This window comes from Lonchura striata, chromosome 2 (assembly GCF_046129695.1).
Source record: "Lonchura striata isolate bLonStr1 chromosome 2, bLonStr1.mat, whole genome shotgun sequence".
In the NCBI taxonomy this organism is placed as follows: Eukaryota; Metazoa; Chordata; class Aves; order Passeriformes; family Estrildidae; genus Lonchura; species Lonchura striata.
This window is the reverse complement of record NC_134604.1, coordinates 23,625,195-23,645,926: the sequence shown is the minus strand read 5'-3', so window position 1 is coordinate 23,645,926 and position 20,732 is coordinate 23,625,195. Positions and strand designations below refer to the sequence as shown.

General features: G+C 38.9%; 1 protein-coding gene across 2 annotated transcripts in view; it reads left to right on the top strand.

The window, feature by feature from the left end:
* Positions 1-20,732, top strand: part of NME7 (NME/NM23 family member 7) — an 85,116-nt gene that overhangs the window by 37,837 nt on the left and 26,547 nt on the right. For both annotated transcript variants that reach the window (XM_021549004.1, XM_021549003.1), the window contains 3 exons: positions 7,568-7,632; positions 8,443-8,511; positions 12,005-12,106. In XM_021549004.1, the coding sequence (XP_021404679.1) occupies positions 7,568-7,632; positions 8,443-8,511; positions 12,005-12,106 (236 nt within the window). The remainder of the gene's footprint in view (positions 1-7,567; positions 7,633-8,442; positions 8,512-12,004; positions 12,107-20,732) is intronic.

The window sequence follows — 20,732 nt, the reverse complement described above, 5'->3', positions numbered from 1 at the left end:
AGAGGGTGGAAGTTCTAAGAGGGGGGAAGATCCAAGAGGGTGTCTGGCCCCTTGGAGACCCCTTATCAAGGGGCTTCAAGGTGGGCTGGAGCAAGACTTGGGCCAATGGGGTCACAGACACTTGATGTTTCAGGGGAGGGTTACAGGTGTAGGATGAACCATACATTTTGGGGATTGAGATGGAACAGTCCATTTGACTTTTGAACTTATCTGTAGATAAGGGTATTGTCCAGCCAGTAGGGGGGATTGTTTTCATCCTGGCTGTACTATTGTGAATAATTATATTTATCCATCCTTCCCAACAAGAGCTGACTTTTCAAAGTCAGCAAACTGTTTTAATGCTTGGTTGTGGTTTTGCTACAGCTGGCAACCAAACCCCACACAGCCACTCACTCAGACAGGACAGGGGAGAGAATCAGAGGAGTAGAAGTGAGGAAACTCATGGGTTAAGATAAGGACAGTTTAATAGGTAAAGCAAAAGCTGCACACACAGGCAAGTGGAAACACAGCAGCTGGAGAGGAAAGGAAATCCTACGTGGCCTTCCAGTGGGAAAAGGTAGTTTGGCAAAGCCGGAGGCATGGAGAGAAAATCATGTGGGTCAAAGCATCAGACCCTCTTTTGTGCTGGAGTATGATTGGTGCTCTATAAATGTTCAGTATTGAGTATCTAAAAATAAACCTTTTTACAATGTCCTATGCACTGCTGAGGCTTTGAACTTGGGTAATTACCATGAATATAAGCTACTCGTTATGTATTTACAGTTACATGAAGCTTCACATACGTACTTGAGTTTATATGGAGATTTAGTCTTTATTTCTGTAGAGACATTTGGCTGAATTATTGGTTTGAATTTTGCTTTCTGGCCCTTTTCCCCAGTGTTTGTATTTCCTCCAGAGTCTGTTGCAGAACTGATTCTTAGAAGGAAAAATCTTCCTGGTTTTCTATCCTGGAAGATGATTTATTTTAATGGCAGCTGTAAACTAGGGTGCTTTTCAGGCTGTAATGTCTAGTTTATGCTGGTTAGTTCTTGGGCACAATACTCTCTTAAGAAATGACGGATTGCCAGAGCTGGTTCCTATCCAGTGATAAAGTAGCGGAAAATCAGTGTTGGTTTAATGTCTGGCCTTGCTGCCTCTCTTCTGATGGACATACAGAAGTGTCTGCTCACAGGCAGCTGCAGCAGCACAGCCCAACCAACCACAGCAGGACCTGGTGCAATGCCCAGGCACCTGAGAATTCCTGTAAGCAGGAGTGTCAGCATGTCTGCCAGGCTGCAGAGGAACCCTGAGGCCTGATAAAGGGTCATGGGGGACTAAGGTGAAGTTTAACCTCAGCTGTCAAGAGTGCTGGTAATGCCAGAGAGATGGCATCACTTGCCCTCTAGTAATGTATGCCATGCATGTCTCTTAAAGAAGTCAGGCCATAGCTATTGTGTCAGTCTGGTGTCAGCATAACATCTTCTGTGGAGATCAGGAATGGGTGGGCCAGGAAGGCAGTGTAGGCCAGAGCTCTGATCTAGACAGCTTTAGCTCACTGGTGGCTGCTCCCAGTGGAGATGGAGACCTTCCTTCCTTGGCTGGCAGCAGTGAGGCGGTTGTATTTTTACTCTGAAGAGGCTTTGCAAGAGCAGTCCAACTCCTCTTCACTGAGAGCTAGAAGAATGCAAAGGCAACCTGATGCTACTCCAGGCAAATTTGTTCCAACCAGGGTTACATCAAGGAGACATGATGTGGTTTATCCCCTCTATAATCTGTTAAGTTCTCAATGTCTTTCAGTTTTCTCCTCTTCTCCTGAGACCAGTTTTCAGTCAAGGAGAATGGTAATTTGTAAGCACCGCTCTAGGATTGTATGGTTAATTTGTTTAATAATTTGAAATTTTTAGTGTGGGTCTGTGTTCTGTAATCCTCCTGCTTCTTGTGCTTCTGATTCTTGAACTAAGACATCATAGTTGCTATCATTTAAGCATTCTCTTTTTGTAATTCACCTCGTGTTAGTAGATCTGGAGGTATTAGCACTAGTGCTCAGAAGCCAAACATGTAAATTCTCCAGGGTGGATAAAGATCAGTTTAATGCCCTTAGGACAGTTATGATTTGACTGTTTTGTGGGCAGAAATAGCACCCTATAGATCACTGGGTGGAATTAACTTTTAATATATTTATGTGTAACAGTTTAGTCACGTTTGCTGTAGGAAATAGACTTTGGTATTTCGTGATGGGTTTAAAGTTACTTTGATGTGGCCTTTAGCTTTTTCCTTGGAAAAATTTTAAAATAGAGATGATCAAGCTATAAAGGCTGAGGTCATAAGTGTGTAATATGCAAACTGAAAGAGCTGCCTTGAGGAAAGGAAGCCTCTATGGTTTTGAGAGGTCCTAGGCATGAGACTAACTACCCAGACAGGTTTGCTCTCCTTGTATGTGTTAAGCTTGAGATTCTGTTCTAACATTTCTGTTAAGTTAAATCCTTTTTCCTCTTAATTAAAAAAAGATAAGTGCTGTCTTCCACAGTATTCTTCAACTAAAGAAAATCCAAATCTCATAGAAAATAAAAAGAGCAGGAATACCTTCTTGCCAAGTGGAAAAGATACTGTGTGGAGGTGTGTTTTTAGACCTGTTCTGAGTGGATGATAAAACTTAGAGCTCTTCTATATTGACTTAGTAGCTAGCAGACAGCTTTAGAAGGTTGTAGAACTTTACACTGATTAACAAAACGTTGCATGACAGGAAATCATAAGAATCTTCTTTCTTTATGCAAAGGCAGAAAAATTGCAATTGAGAGAGTAGTTTGTAGCTCCAAAGACAAACCTGAATGTGACAAAAACAGTACATTTTGGTTTCAAGGCCCCCTGGGATTTAATATCTGCATGCATAATTTTTCTTGTGCTAGCAGCATCCTGACTTCTGTTTTCCAGGATGGCCGTGGTGATATCTTTATCTTCACTCCTTTAACTTTTAGTATTTTCAAATGAATATTTTCTGTAAAGGTTTTCACCACTGCTACACTATTGACAAAGTTCTCCATAAGTGTCTATAAAGCTGCCCTTCAAACTTCTTGAGGTTCCCCTTTAATACAGTAGCTAGACAGAAATGAGGAATAATGGAAAATCCCAGACTCCATCACCATGAACAATATTCTCTGCAATTTTGCACATGCTCCTCTCTCTTCCATCTGTATCCACTTGTCTTTTCTTTCCCTCCTCACTGCTAACCTGGGTGGCTTTTGAGGTCCTCATCTCCTTTGCTGGCCCAGAGTGTGTCACTCAGGAGACCCTCTGTCATTCCCTTGGTGTGCCAGAGCACAGGTGCAAAAATGACTGTGTATATCATTTTCATACAGAACACAGTGGGTCTGGGAGACCAATAATTATAGGTTATCATCATGACCAAACTTTCGGGGAGTCTAGAAATGGTGTATTTATGCTGAATAGTAAAAATGCCTAGAGCTGTGTTATTCCTAAGTAGAAAATGAAGGAGAGGGAGAGAAACCTTGTTCTTCAGGGTATAGTTTGACCAGCTGATAGGGAGAAGTGCACTTTTTGAGAAGGACATTTGTTATTTACTTATTGCCTAGTGTTTTTCAATGTTGTCTGAAACAAAGATTGGCAAGAATTTCAACTGAAATACATTGCAGGAGGGCCCAACTCTAAATCCCACTTTTCCATCTTGTAGAGTTCAAAAAGGGCTTTGCTTGAAGTCAAGCCTGATTGTGATTCTCTGGAATTTTGAAATAGGACCTTACCACTTGGCAATAAAAAATCAGATTATTTCATTATCCTGTGAAGCAAAATTACATTTCAAAGTGTCAGAAAAAGACATGAAATTAAGTTGCTACTTATAGTTAGTGATATGTTAAGCACCCAGTACAGGTTACTTTTAGAAATATGTTACTGGATGAGGTGGGTTGTCAATCTGATTAGTCATGGCAGTTTTTGTATTCTTGTCAAAAAAACCCTGTTGTTTAGGAGGAATTATTTTTAATTATTGGAAGGATTTAAAAAAATTACATATGGAGGCTGAGTTGAGGAATCTAGTTCTTGCCTTGCTTTGAATGCATTCTGCTATCCTGCCTAATGAGCTTTTGACAGAGGAATGGTTAAATTAGGAAACAGGTCAAGAAGAAAGGGAAGAGAATGTAACATTCCTACTCCTAGGGCTGGTGGTTCATAGTGCACTGGGACTGAAAGGTCCCCATAGCACAGCTGCTATGGCTCATTGATTAAAGTGCTATTAGGTTAAGAGTGACTTGCATTAAACTTTTATTTTATCCTAATGTGTAATTCTGCAAACAATGGTAACATTTTTCAGTCTGATGTCTTCCCTGCTACTTTTTGTTTCTTAACGAAGGACAATTTTCAAATACTCTATGTTGTAAAGCAACAAGTTGTATAATATTAATGTAACTGAGGAAGTCTTGATACTTTATTATTTTACCTGATTAAAATATATTGGAAAATTATCTCTGTCTATACTGGAAAATTACTATGTCCTGTACTAGGTATGTAGTAATGTACTGCTACCCAGCAGACATAACATCTATGCCTGTGCTCCCTTTCTTTCACTCTTTTAGCTTGGATTAGTGTTAAATTCCCTAAGTTGTATTTAGTAATTATTGGGATTCTTTTGTGCTTTGAGACTGAAAATTCATCATAACTGGTGCCTAATCTGTGGCTTTGATTTGTGTTCTTACTGTAATCACATTTTAAACGCCCACTGACCCTTTTTGAAGGGCCCTTAGAAAGTTGTTTTTTCACTACAGATTTGGACTTTAAAGTTGAAAAGAACTGTTGAAAGCTGCTGAAATGGCACTCTAATTAGTTGATATTTTCCTGAGCCTTATCTGCCCCCAAAGAAGAGGATACATCCCAGTTCAGTCATGCAACTGGCTGAAAGCTTCAGACAGATCCCAAACTGAGCCTTGAGCTTGCACTCTTCTATTGCTTGGGAATTGCCTTTGTGCTTTTTGTTTCTATTTTGGTTCAGGTAGAATTTAAAAGGAAAGTGTCCCTAAGAGAAATGATACATGGATTGCCTAAACTGGGACAAGGGAGGGCAAGTCACTGGATCTGTGGATCTGCGCTGCCACTGGCAGCTTGCTTATGCTCCTCTGCCTCAATTCCCACATCTTGGAATTGGAGCTAGCATCCTGCTTTGCAAACATAAATGAAATCTCATGGCCCTTCTTCCTTAAGGCACTTTGAATTTTGTGGGTCTGAATAAATCCTTCGGTGAAACTTTTTGGGCGTTGCAGACGTGGGCAATCTGTTTGGGGCAACAAAGTGCTCTGCTGCTCTGCTGAGTGAGAGTGAACTCAGAAACACAGTGTAGAGGACAATCTTGATATATTTATCACAACTATTAAAGCAACCTTGAATTAAAGACCTTTATGCAAAATACCTTCCTACTTTCATTTCTACCATTAAAGGAGACTATCTCCTCTCTACAGAAGAGTTAGGTTTTAGTGACTTCAGTAGAGAAACAGCCCAGAAAGCTGAGTTGAGTCCCTCTTTGCTTCTCTAAAACATGGATTTTGCTTGTAGGTTGTAAAACTGCTGAAGACAAAAGTTCTGTAAAAAGCAGATCTCTGTAATACCCCATAACTTGATGTATTTTAATTAGATGCTTGCTGGCTGAGAGTGCCTATGCAAGTAGCCCATTCTTGACAGATAAAGTGTAAAATGGACATCTGACAGGCAAAGCACCTGTCCCTTACCTTTCTCATACCTTTTTCCCTGCAAGTGGCAGTGACCATTTATCTACCAGTGCCCTTTCTTCATCTTTGCTGGTTTCTGATGAAGCAGTTGACCAGAGTGTTGTCTTTGAAGATTGAGAATGAGGAAATGTTTATGCTGTGTCACATATTTAATTAGTTAATTAATTTATTTATTTATTCATTTCCTGAATGATTCCCAGCCATTCACTTAATCTCTTTGCAAACTGGCCATTCATCTCCAAAAACAAGACTGAAGGCTCACTGCCTCAGTGGAGCCTGTATGGAAGCATCTGAGCTGCTCAGCCTTTCCAGCAGGGTGGACAAAAAAGAAACCAGAGCTCTGGGTTCTCTCTCTGATGTGGTCTTGTGTTTTCTGGGCAAACTTGTCCAGGTCCCTTCATTTTACTGTTGCAATTATTTATTTTTTTATCTTAAAAAGGGGGATTTTTTTTCCCCTGGGTTCACAGGAGTGTTAAAATGAAACTTACGCCAAATCGTGGTGGAACAGTATAGTGGGACAGGAATTGTATTTGCCTCTGCTTATTTCTGTGTTCTGTAAACACAAAGAGCTGCATGGACTGAGTATGGACTGAAATCTCAGGTATTCCCTTCAGTAGTAGGAAGATTTTCAGAAGAAATATGCAGTGTTTTGTAGAGGGAAGGCTTTTCTACACAAACCCCTAGTGTGAAAATATGATAGCAAATAGTTCAGAAACATGGGTTTTTTTCATTTTAATTTGTAAATGCAATTTTTGAAAGCCTTTCAAACCTTAGACTCATTTATTCAGAGCTTTCACTGACCTTTTAAAGTGGTAGGATGCTCCCCAGTCCGATGCCACAGGTATTAGTAGGCTGTATCTCAAGCATACTATAACTTCCATACTAGCTTTGTTTTATTCTCATCTCCTAAATTTATGCAGTGCTAAATATCCTGCAATTTAAAGACTACATAATAAAAGGATCTGATGACCAAGAGTCACATCCTGCTGTTGTCATTTGTTACAGAGTATTCTTCTATGATTAATTATTTTCTAGATAAATGTCCAGAAATTTGTAGTTTCTCACAAATTGTACTAGAGGGTGGGCATTTGTGTTCTATAAAAAACAGTGATTCTGTGAAATTCATTCGAACAGAGTATTGTGTGTGGCTGACATAATCTTCAAAATACCCTGATCTTATAAGCACAGGCAAATATAAAAGGTACATTCAGTGGAAAATCAGTGGTTCTTGTTTTCTGAAGTTCCCATGTTTTGTTTTACAATGTCATTGAGTCTTTGAGGATGTGTTCTGGAGAGAGTAAGCAAGCAGTATCATTAGCAATAGCATATTTCTGAGCTATAAACTTTGAAGGAATAGGTTATTTTGCACTAATATGTTTTTCCACAGAAGACATGAACTCCTGTGCTAGTTTATTGGCAACATTTGTTATCATCCTGCATTGTTTCTGGCTTAAATTAGGACCTGCAAAAAGAAAAAGACAGCTGGTGCTCTGAATTGATGACTAGCTAAGCACCAGTATTGCCAATGGGTCTTCATTAAAAATATAAATCTTGGTCTTGCAGCAACTGGGTGTTTTGCAGTTGATCTGAGAAAAGCAAAGGCTTCACTAATTACCTTTTTTGGTAGAAATGCTTTTCAACAGCTGCATGAAATTTAATTATTTGAAGCCATCTACATGTAAGTTCATACAGAACATACAGTGTTATGAGCTCAGCTCTGTTCTCTGCTTCCTCTCAAGCATTACACAAACACTGTTTTTTTCAGTTTGAGAATAAGCAGCATATTGGCATAATACATTTCAGCTGTAAAATCTACTTTTTGAATTGAATACTGTATTTTCCATTTCCATTTTCTTCAGGGCTTTCTGGAAAGATTATAAAATCCATACTAAAGGAAGGATTTGAGATCTCAGCTTTGCAGATGGTAGGTTTCCTTTTGTGTGTTTTTATGATAAACAGAAGTTGGAGCAGTGCTGTATGTATGTCATAGCAGTGTACAGGTTTCTTCCTGCAGTACAAAACCCTTGTGCAAAGTGTAGCAGTGTTTTGGGGTGAGCATTGTCCTTGTGATATTTGTGTTTTAGTATCTGACTGATCAGCTAATGTGTTTCTGTTTGCTTGGTGACATTGAGCTAAGACACTTCACTTTCCTGTATCTGGGTTTCCCTATAGTTATATATAGCAGGGGAAGTAATTATATCTGTCTCTTCTGGAGCAATTTGAGATACCTTTACAAAATGTACTAGCTAAGATTGAAACTATTGTTAATATCCTCCCTTAATTTTTTTTAATATATATTTAGTATGAATTATGGGGAATGCTTTTAGAGGTACTTAAGGGATTTTGACACCCTGAATGCCCTCAGCAGTTAAAGGGATTTGGCGCAGAGATTGTTCTCAAGAGTCCTGCCCTTCAGTTGTGGTGAAAGTCTCAAGATCTGACATTCTCCTGTCACTCAAATCCCTATCACAAATAAAGAATATTCCCTTTCTTAGGGATTTCCCAACACTACATTGTCTACTTGTACGTATTTGATGTGGAAAAAGATACTGTGTGTAATGTTACCTGTGCCATCACTGAAAAAGTTGCTGACAAGCTTCGTATTGCAGTAGTAAAGCCATTCCTTTCACCTAGTAAAACTTAGAGGATTCTGAATGTTTGCTGTTTAAGAAGAGGTGTCTGTATAGTCCTGTTGTTGTTTAATTCAGACTGACTAAGGTTTTGGTTTTCTTAGTTCAACATGGAGCGTCCAAATGTAGAAGAATTTTATGAGATTTACAAAGGTGTCGTCCCTGAATACCTGGTAAGCATAAGTTTAACAAAAATCAGATTAAAACTAAAATATGCTCAAGTGAGAAAATTACCACATTTCTTACTGCTTGGGATTATCGTGTGGTTTCTTTTATGAACCTGGTATTGAGCAGTTCTAGTCTGTTCTCAAATAAATTAATTCATTGTGAGAATTGCGTTATGTATGTCAAAATCAAGGAGAGCCTTTCTTGAAAATTGTTCAGCCAAGGAATTTGTAAAATATAACAGAATCATGTCCCCAGCTTCCCCCAGAAAAATTATGAGAATATATCACGCCTGTATCTTTGTTTGATTGGATATTGCAGTGGTAGCTTGGACCAAAATACATATTTACAATGAGGCTGCTGTGTTGGAGGCTTTCCTAATGACATCTTGAACTATTCTTTGGTTTACTCATCTGACTTTAGTAAATATTCAGAAAACTTAAGAAGTTTAAGATATGCTGTAATCCCAGTGGACATCTGAGGGTCTCTACGGTATTATGCTTTGTTGTACTGTCACATAAAACTTCCTGGTTGTAGATAGAATAATGGGAATACAAGAAGATGAGCTTGTATTTCTGGATCATCTTCTCTCAGAGGATTTTGGTTCATTTCACTCATAGTAATTTTTACTTTACTATGTAATTTACTTCTAGTAATGAGTTTAACTTCACTGCCATGCTATTATGTTGCAAAATAATTTCTAAATGGTTACATTATTTTAAGTTTCCTACATATTTACTAATACTACTCTGAAAATTAAATTTTTATTATGTTTTCCTTCTTCATGATTGTTCAGTCTAACTTAACTTCAACAGGGTTTGTAGATTTGTCTTTAAATGGGTTAGGAGTACTGTTAGCTCACTCTCAGACTGTGGAATACTCATAAGGCCTCCTCTGAATATAATTTTTGACAAGTACCAAAGGGAGATTGGAGAGGCATACTTGTGGGTATGTGGCAGGATTTAAAAATGGAAGTATCTGACCAGTATTTCAGGGCCTGAGAAGTCCTGTAGTGCTGCAAAGGTCTCTGCTTTGAACAAAATGGGAAATTCTCTACCATTTTCTGCAGCTCTTGGGCTGCACAATTTCTGATCATCTAACAAATTGCAAATTTTAGTTATATAATTTAATTGGAGAGCTACTCAGAAGGGAATGTGAAGTCAATAAATAAAATGCATTGTAGCTGATGTCAAGAAAAGTGAGACTCTAGGGTTCCATCCTGCAAGTTATATGTGCTGGATTGACTCAGTTGAAAAGAAATCAAATTAATATTTTCATGCACCCAATATCTGAGGAGCAGGAAATCATGGAAAAGCTAATCATGATGGTAAAGGGTTCTGGAGAAGGCACACATGGGAGCAGCAGTGGATATTGCTAGTGCAGTCCAAAAAGGAAAGTGTGTTACAAAATAGGATATTGGAGAAAGAATATGACCACTTCTATATGTGACTCAGAACCATCTGTTTTGATCTAAATTTTATTTATCATTCCAAAATAACTCAGTACAAAAGATACTAGCATCCATAAATCCTTTTAAAAAACTTTAGTTCCATTTCTTCTGTTTTTTTTCTTGTCAGATAAAGGTTTGACATTGTATATAAAGTGCTCTGTGAAAAGAGAAAGCTGTACAATTGCCCACAATTTTAGCTTTGCTAGTATCTCCTATGTGGGATTTTACATATTGTTGTTTAATTTTTGTGTTATTTTCCTTTGTATTTCCTACTCTAGCCAGAATAGAAAATAGGAGAAAATAACTGAGATTATTTCAGCTCAGAATCCACTCTGTTAATCAAAAGTCCTTGAGCTTGTTCCATCTCCAGGAATGGTTGTGGCTGACCACAAACCATGCTATTTGACAAATAAACTATTTGCCAGAGAAAATTAGATGTAGCTGTACCTGGGAGCCTCACCAGACCTGGTGGCAGCTGGTCTTTAGGTCTCAGCTTTGTGCAGTAATGAAAGAATCGGGAGTAACTTTGGTCATGTTCACTGTTGCTGATGGGATGTTTGTGCTGAGACAGAAACAATAAAAGAGGGAGGAACTGTTTACTGTTTCTTAGCAGAATGAATTATGTGTGTCTTTGACCTGTTTTGATCAGAGGATCTGTTGGTGATAACACGACTTTTGGAATTAAAATACTTATTTATGTTGTAGAGCATGAAGCTAGTCTGCACTCTCTTCATGTCTCTAAGGAATCCTTCTACCTAAATTTCCTAGGATCCTGTTGATAGAAGCACTGGATAAAATTCAGAGAGGGGAGCTTAGGCATATGTTCTCAGTGTGGAATCCAGTATGAGACAGCAGCTTTTGGAACATTGCTGCTTGACTCGAGTCATTGTGTATTTATTTTCTGTCACAATTCATAGAAGGAAGAGAAGGACTTAGTTCTTGTTTTCCTTCTGCTGTTTCATCCACTCTGTATGCTTTGCCATGGTTCATCTTTGATCTGCCTTGGCTGGTGGGCATGATTGCAGAACCTTGTTAGTCCTTACCTATCTTCCCTTACTTTCTGTGCATGTTTTGTCCTTTCGTTTTTCCTCATTCATTGATTCCTTTAATTGTCTTGATTTGTTTAAAACTTGTCTGTCCAGATTTCTAGACAAGTATGCAATTATAAGGGCATGATTTAAAAAAGGAAGTCAGTCTAGAACATCAAAATAGATTCTTTCTGCTTGTGAAACCTATACCTCTAATTAACAAACTCCAAATTGGCACTAATGCCCAGAGATAATTTAAGCTTATGAGAACTAAGACCCATCTTCATCACCCACACAGAACTCACGATGTCTCTTTATTTTCCTGGAGACTTCAGGGAAACAGATGATTTTACTGTAACTGAGATCCTGATATTAGTACATCACAAGAATGTTGCCAAACCCTTTCCCTAACAGGTTGTACCACAGTCAGGATTCTGTTGGCTTGTGTGTTTCAGCTTCTGCAGTAATCTGTAAGGAAAAGACAGACAGAACCAAAATCCCAGGAGACATTTTAATGCCTTAAAGCCATCAAAAGAGTGTATATTTGAAAACAGATATAGGCTGTATACTGTGCGTCTGGTAGGGAATACTGCAAAGTACATTCCTGCTTGTGGAACTGGCTGAACATAGCGTGATTTTTCAGGCTTAAAACCCAGCAAAGTTCATTCCAGTGATTCAGTCTAGTTTGACAAGTTATGAGATACTGCAAAGGAATCTAGGTCCAGATCAATAAGGATGTACCTACAAAAGAATTTAAAGTATGCTGTTATATGCTATTCAGCAACCTGTTGAAGCTGAATATCCAATTTTTCCTCAATTTTCACCTTCTAAACCAAGTAGCAAAATGGAAAACATTTATTTTGTGGTGAATACTAATGGTATCTGTTTAGTGTCCTCACTTCCCTAAATGCATATTTCTTAATTGTTCCTGTCCTGTAAGTTTGGGCCTTGTTTTGGAGAGAAATACAACCCTTGCTGAAACCCAAAAAATTCAACTTTTTTTCTGTCTTCTTTCTCTTTCAGGAGATGGTTTCAGAGTTGTGTTCAGGCCCTTGCATAGCAATGGAGATTAGACAATTAAATCCTTCAAAAGTGTTCAGAGACTTCTGTGGTCCTTCTGACCCTGTAAGTACTTTCTTGAGTGATAAATAAAGCATAAAAAATGTATGTGCTAGGTGAATTAAAATGTCAAAGTGTGGTATGGCTGCAACATGCCTGCTGCATTCTTTAGAAACATGTCAGTATTACCTTATTACAGAGGTCAAACACTGGCCTTGCTGGACCAATTTGCAAATCCTTTAACAACCTTTCTGATCTTACCTAAACCAGATGATAAAATACTGTGATGGCATTTATATGAAAGGAAAGCTATCTACGCAAAAATCTCTGTTAAAGATTCACAAATATAATAATGGAAGGCTTCAGAGCCCTGGAATAAACAGTTCTTGCTTGTGATCACATGTTAATTCACTGCTGTCTGGAATTCTCCTAGGATGATATTGAAAGAATAGGTTCCTTTGATTTTCAGAAGGAAGCAAACAAAACAGTGTATCAAAGTTCTCATACCTCTTTTATTCTAGCTTTTGTTTTTCATTTCTTGAGGTGTATAATTATGTATGTGTAATACTGTATGCAAGTTGAAGACAGGCATAAGTGCTGTCTCAAAAAGTTTGCAGATTTCTGTTAAACAGTGAAGGGTGCTCTACACACAAGAACAATGAGGTGAAAGGCAAGATGCAGGCAATGAAGTCAGGGTTTGTATGTTTTTCTTGTTATGATTTAATGTTTTAATTGCAGACTTGTGGAAAGCCACCAGTCTTCTTGGAAAATAATCACACAGATGAATGTTTGAGGGGGAGAACAAGTTATTCAGGATGTGTTTTTCTTAAGATCCAGAGTTTTCATTATAGAAAGCATGGGTTAAAGACCTTATCCAAACCTTTTTTGCCTCTTCTGTTTAGTAACATTCAAATATTTCTCTACTGGATTAGCATCTTGTAAACTGAGCATAAGCCATATATCTGACTTAGTTTTAACTGTAGGTTGGTCTATGAGTAGTAATGTACACAATGTAGTGATTTCAATTTTGTTTCAAATTCCAAGTTTAAGGTTACCGGTCTTTATGTATTCAAAGATGCAGTCATTTTATCTGGACCTGTTACATCCTTTTCATGTGTCTGCTTGTTTAATACCTGATACATTAAAATCAATGTATGTTTGCAAACATCACAGTGGCTTTTGCTTATGAAAGCAAATTGTTCCTATATAAGGGGAATTTCATTTGTTTTCCTTACTCACATGAAAACTGTAATAACTGTACAATATGTGTAAACAGCAGTCAATGAGCTGAGGAACTGAGGGATGTATAAACTGATGCCACAAAGGCAGGAACTAATTTCCTGTCTCCCAGATCTCTTGCTCCTCAGTGACCTAGTGATGCTGTTTGTGTTTCCCTGGTAATGGTTTAATGTCTGACTTGTGAAGTGAAAATGAGTACCTGCCTGCCTGCTTCTCGTGGAAGCACAGGCTGTAAGTTTTGAACACTGACTTCAGAGCAGTTCCACTAATGGTATGTTTGGAAGGCAGGCAACTGTGTTATATTTCTGTGCACTGTTTTCTTTAAAAATTACAGATTAATTGAGTCTCCAAACACATAAAGCCTATGTACAGTAAGTGCAGCTGCTTTCAAGACTAATCATTGCCTGAAATTAATCTGTCTTTTCAGATAGTGTTTGTAGCTTGTCTCCAAGGATAAAGGGGCTAAGGTATATTGGCTTTTGTCATTCCCAGCTGGAATTGTCAGAGAGGCTCACAGCTGTGCTTTGTGGTTACAATATTTGTCTAAAATAGGAGTAGCAGAAACCATAATAGCACTTTCATTACCGAAAGAGGTTATATGCAGACCCTGAAGATAATTTGGACTTGACTGATAGTCTAGTGGTTAAGGAAAATCTAAGTGTCATGCAAATAATGCATTATTGTTGTTAAGAGATCTAGATCTCTTTATAATTTGTCTGTTTACATATGCTAGATCCTGATGTGTGTGCAATCTGTTCATAAACACAGGACAAGTTCACTACAAAAATGGAACCATTTGGGTCACTTTGGTTCCTGTTAAAGAGTACCTTATCTGCCATTGAAATCACTGTCATTGCTTTCAAGGCAAAGTGCTATTAAAAGTGAGTAAAGGTGTTGGAATTTGACTTATATAATGAATCTTTGCCAATCACCTGCACTGTTAATTATATATTAAATACATAACAAATATAATAATTACTTTGTGAGACATCAGATATCTAAACTGGGTGTGAATGTTAACAGCCCTTTCAGTCTGCTCTTGGTTTTGCAGAATGTTTAGGGCTGAAGAAAGAATTTGAATTCTTCTATTTTGAGGATTAGACTTCAGTAAGATAACAATTTATAACAACTGTATAATGCTAAAAATGAACTGGAACTCTTGGTTATTTTCTATAAGCAGGTAATAGTTTATTAGCACTGCAGGTCAGTAAAGCTCTCTGCCAAAAATCTCCTTCATTATAAACCAGCTTATAAATACTTTACTGAAACCTCTGTGGCAGTAGGTAAGGCACCTAAACAAAAACCTGGATTTAGCCTCTTTGTAGTCGTGTGAGGAGCTCTATCAAATCTGGAAAGCAGGTGGTGGGATATAGATTTCTCTGGAAGGAGATGTGCTGAATGTGCTCAGTCCCAAAATTACTGTGATCTGATTGAAGGGCTCAGTGTAGCAGACTGCTGGCTTGTGGAGCACTTGTCCCCAGTAGATAGTACATGCAGTAGGATATATGCCTTTCTGCAGATCTTGCTGCTCCTTGCATCCTGCTTGTATGCCGGCACCTTTCTACTATGTGTGCCTGGCTCACTGTACTCTTGGTGAGCTGTCAGCCTCTTTAATTACACGTGGCTTCAGCTCCTGGAATGCAGCTCAATCTTCTGTGTCATTGGTGGTCTCACCTCAAGCCTTTCTGTAGTCCAGTTGTGATGCTTGTTCTTGTCTTCCAGTTGCACTCTCTAGTCAGGTCCCAGGCTCCTTGTATGCCTTGCTCTTGGTGTCCCTCTGTGCCTCTTCCTCTCTGTCCTGGCTTGCCTCTGTGGCTAATACGTAGGCCTTGGAAGTGGAAAGTTCTCTCCGCATCGGCTGTAATAAACAGCTGTTTACTTTTTGCTTATTTTTGCAGCACACCTATAAAAGGCCAGCAGTCATACTGATGCCCATCTTGAAAATGTTTCTTGGTAATGTTAATGAGAGCTGTTTAAAAAGGTCTCTGAATGTCACACAAGACTGCAGCTTTTTGGAGGGGAGGCATCCTCAGACTCTGCTATGCACACAAAATTACAAGGTTTGAAATGCTGACATCCTATGAGCAGCTGAGAATATGCTATCAAATCTGGCTGTGCAGGTTCTTAAATTACATATTTTTTGCTGGGTGCTATTTCATGCTGCTTTTACTGGTGCAGTTGAAAAGAAAGGAAAAAAAATTGAAAGAAAAAAAAGAAAAAATATTTTTCTTTTTGCACAGTTGCACCTGTGCAAAGAGGTACTTGTTGTAGAAAGCTAGGAAGAGAACTTAAAAAGTTAATTAAATCTGATTCTTACAGAACACATGTTTTTTGAACTTTCAGTGCACACTATTACTTGGAAATAAAAGTTACTAACTGGACCAAAGTCTGACAGAAATGAAGTTGTGTTTCTCCTTTGTTGTAAAGAAATGAAAATGCTTGGAGAGGTAGGGATAAATACAGCACAGTGTGCATTATGAAGAAAGCTGTTTTGTTTAAGTTCAGTAAGGAAGAAAAAGAAAGTAACCTATTCTGCAATGATTTGGCTTTCTTTAATATGGACCATGATATAAAAACTGTAATGGAAAATCTGGGAACAAGGGAAGATGGCTAGGGAATCCTGTCACTGCTTTGAGTTTGCTGGCACTGATATTTCATTTCACTAATTTTTGTATATTTTTGGCCTCTGGAGCAGTTAGAGGCTTTTTGTTATTACTTAATTCTGAAGCTACAGCTTTAGTTTTCACATCTTTGTAAAGCTTCTATATTGAAATAACTGCTTGGTACCATTTTGTCGTGGAGTTGTCAAGATGATTATTTAGTATTCATGAAACACTTGAAAAATGCTGTAGAAATTAAGGTGGATTTTTTGTTTGGTTGGGTTTTTTTTGAACTTTGTTCATATGCGAATTTAAAAGTTGGTTATAATACATTATTCCAAGAGTCTATATCAGCTATATGTTCCTGGCTGACTGTATAAATTCTAGTATTCCTAAGAGCTTTTGTTGGAGAGGATAGGTAAATATAATTATTTATAAATAATACAGCCAGGATGAGAACAGTCCTCTCTGCTAGCTGGACAATGCCCCTGACTACAGATGGGTCCAGGGGTCAAGTGGACTGTTCCATCTCACCCCCCAAAAGATGTATGGTTCACCCTGCACCTGTATCCCTCCCCTAAAACATCAAGTGCCTGTAACCCCATTGGCCTAAGCCTTGTCCCAGCCCACCTTGAAGCCCCCTGAGAAGGGGCTTCGAGGGGAGGGGCCATACGAAACTTCCCCTCCTCTTGGAACTCCCCCTCTCCTAGAGCTTCCTTTTGTCTCTCCTCTCCCCCATCCTCTCAAGCCTGGCCACGTGCTGCATCTGGCAGCTCGAGGCAGGACCTTTCTGCAACCCCAATAAACCTTATACCCCAAGAGCAGCCTTCAGAGATCTCTCGTCTCCATTCACCTAAATCATCCTGGAGCAGCAGAGCTAGCTACAAGCTTTTACTTGGAATTGGCAGTACACTAAACATGACTCAAGTCCCTTCTGTTGTGTGATATTATTAAAGTGATGGGATGTGCTGCAATATTTCTGTGGACTGGAACAGGATTTTCATACACTTGCTTTAAATCCTATCCTACATTCTTTTTACACTGGGGATTCACCTTTAAGTGTAACAGTGTATCAAGTAATTGTACTTTGGCATGAAAGAGCTGAAAGGGAGATTAGATGATTTAAAACAAAGCAGTGAACTGAAAGAGCTGGAGTCTGCTTTAGCTCCATTCCTGACCTCACTGTGTGACCTTGGACAAAAAGTTCAATATCTTTCTGCCTCAGTAATCACATCAGTTAAATAGGGATAGCAGTATGAGCCAAAGAGCACTGTTGCTGTAAGATTTTTGTTTTTATAGACCTCCTGTGAATCTCTAGCACTGAAAAATAGGTATATGTGAGACCTAAAATGTTCATGTTCATTTCTAGAGCTACATTATCAGCATGACATTTTCATATTGCATCATGTAAAGAATAGTTCAATGGGAGATGTAAAGGAATATAAAGGCTATTTTTGAGCTTCCAAGTACTCATTTTCTGGTGATACCTCTGTAGCTATTTCAGTGTGGATTCTCACTATAGCTTAGTGAGCCCTGATAAGAGTGTTAACAATGAAGTAAGTACATAATGTCTTTCAAGGGAAATAAGATCATTTTAATCTAACTCTTTATCGGAGAAGATTTTAATATAATTGATTATCTACTTGGATAGTCTGAGTAATGTAATAAAAATAAAAACTTTCATTCAGATGCAGACTGTTACCAGCTGGAGTAGCAAACAGACCGATCAATACCAGTTACAATATCCTGCTGTTTAAGCCATCAATGGGAAAAACATGATTGAATTGCTTAGATGTTATTTAGGGTCAATCATCTGACTCCGTTCTTTCAGTTTTTAATTTCTACATTGGCCTCTGCGAGTCTAATGAAAAAGTGTTATTGACAGAGCTAAGGGCTTTTAGTTGGGAGACAGGGTAGTTTTTGCCTGCAGAGGTGGATTCTTCCCTCCAGTGCAGCCCCTTTTTTCTGAGCTGGCACTGCTTATTCATAAAGCCTAAGGTATCTGTAGGTTCAGGACTTCTGCCTTGTTCCAGGTCACCTGTCTGTGCACAGGCAGGGGATCTAGAAGAAAGGAAGTGCTCTAATGACCCACAGCTTCAATGTAACTGCAACTAGGAGTTGTCACCACTGTTTTAGACTGTCAGTATGTTGGCGTATGATTTGAAGTTTACCTCCAATAGTTTCTTGACAGAGACAAGCCTGTGTCTGTGGATGCCAAACACAACACCTGTGGCAGTGAGTTGCTTTGCCTGTTTTAAAATGCATGCAGTCTGCAGTGGCTGCACCAGAAACAAAACTGATAATTATTTGTTCTTCCTCTCAAAGCTCTGTGTAGCCCTGGGAGCAGCTGAGAGTCAAGAATCCAAGAAGTAATTTTAACAGGCATGAATTCAGTGATCATAGTAAGTTCTCCTGATGTCTTTTTTGCTTCTGAATATGTACTGCAGAGGTCTGGCAGGCCTTGACACCCACCCTACTATTCCTGCTGTCCTGTTTGCTTTGATCACATGTGTGTATGCTTTGTAGTGGCATGGATACATGATCTGCTTAGAGTTTTGAGGTGCCCAGCTTAGAGCTGTGTTTGTTGCAGACTGTCTCCTCCAAGCCACTCTTTGCAGGTGATGGGCAGGCCTTTGATGGCAAGAGGGATTTCAGCTCCAGGGCAATATGTCTTTGTGCAGAGATTAGAACAAAAATCAGAGCAGTAGTAGTGGAGGAGCCTTTTGCTTGCAAGTGGTTTGCTTTAGATGTGGCTTGTTGTTGCTGCACGGTTGCTGTCATATGATGGCTGTTAAGTGTCATGTGGAGCTGGAGCTTGTAGGCTCACTTTGATTCTTGATGGCTAGATTGAAATTTGCTGTTATTAGCCGTCAGGAGGCTAAATATTGACAGAGCCCTCAAGACCTAGCTCTGCTTTAAATCCAGTGTGATTGAGGCATGTTGGCAAAGTTACTGTTGGGAAAAAAATGCCACTCCTTGTCTGCAGCTCCAGAGCTACTGAACTTGAAAGTGTTATCATGCAACTGTTGCTGCCTAAACACATCCTGGACGTGAAGTCACTGGAATTGAGTTCAGTGGTCCCAAATTTGAGTAATTTGGTAAAGTAGTTAATAAAAGATACTGCATTGTCTATTACCAGCCCCACTGCCACTGTAGAGGCATGATAATGGAGGGTCTGCTCCTTTTATCCTTTGGAGAGAATGTGTTTGTGCCCTCTGGGAGAGGACTGAGGATACTTGCATCTCATTTCTAGTTGCTGCAATGCCTTTTTTTATAATCAGTTGACTATCAAAACCCCTCTAGCCTATGTAGTATGGGTTTTTTTTGGACTTTCCTCTGCTACCTGACACTATATTTTAGTATCCTCTGATGACAAGACATGGTTTTAACTGATTTCTGGACATTTGCAGGAAGTTAACAATATTTTGTCAAAGATTCTGTATGTCCTTCTGGAAGCATCAGCTTCAGAAGCTTCAGGGTTCCCATTTGCATTTTTGTCTTTCCCTTATGTCAATCTGTCTCTGGCTTTGAAATGTTTCATTCAGGGTACCTCTCATCTCGTTCCAGGCTGGAATAACTTGCCCTATTTTAGCAATAGGACTGAAGCTTAACATGAGACTGGAGACTGAAGGAAAGCAGGCTGTACCACAAAGCATTTCCAGCACTGGTTACTGATCTTCCTTGACTTGCTGAGCTACCATGGAGACCTCTTAGTTACTCTCCAGGATGGCTAATGTGCCAGGATATCCTGGAGCTGGATGTCTGGGCCTTTCCGTGAAAAGTATCACAGGACTAGCTATTTTGGTAAGGGTTTAAGCTGCACCTAGAATATTTACTTTTTAAGAAAACTTTTTTTTTCTTTTTTTTTTTTTTTGTCAAGGCCTTGGTACTGTTAAGCTCTGCAGACACACAAAGACATTTAATCTGATCTGAAATTACAAAGACTAATTGCATCTGTAGGTAGGTGGGAATGAAGACTGAAAGACTGGCTTAGAAATCATGATGGCTTCCTTTGCACTCAGACTGAGTGCAAATCAAAGTAGTAGGTGTGTGTTATTAAAGAAGTGGTTATTTTAAGCAACTGTGATGAGCACAAAATTGTTAAAAATGCTGTGAGTTACACAAATTTGTCTATTCAGCCTTGAGGAGTTGTCGTTTTTCTGATTGTGCAGAGTTTTGGTAATAACTGTCCATCTGCAGATCTTGTTCTGCAAAATGAATGCTTCCACATGCTGTTTGCATTGGATCTTTCTGGGAATATTTTCTCCAAGCTTTGAATAAATGCTATGCTTCAGGGTGGTGTTACAGACTTAGTATCTCGTACTGATGGCTCATGTTTTAAATAAAAGTGACCTCACAAAGTTTTAGAAGTGCTTGCCTAGTTTCTTTCAGCATTTGCTTGGTTTGTGTCTAATTAATACAAAATCAACACATTTCAATATATCATATCTTTATTGTGTCTTGTATCTCTGGTTAGGTATCTTAGATGGATTAAAGGGAAAAGTTTTGGTTCCCACTGCAGTAGAGAAAGAGGTAGGCTTCTAACATAGCCACTGATCATGTGATACCAGCCTAGCACAGACAAATGTACAATGTAATCTTTCACTGCCCGGTTGATCAAAGCTAGTCTGCAGGGTTCTCTCCAGGATGTCTTTCTCACAGTTGCACTGGATTACAATGTGATTTACCTGACCTGTGGGAGGGTTTTAATAATGTTTAAAAACGAGAGTATAGCCCCCTCATGAAAACAGTCTTTGTCAGTAATACAAATAAGTGATCATCAGAACTTCTAGAGTGTCCTCCTGCAGTTAGAGAATGTCTGTCTGCCTTGGTGATTCCCTTTCTTTTCATTT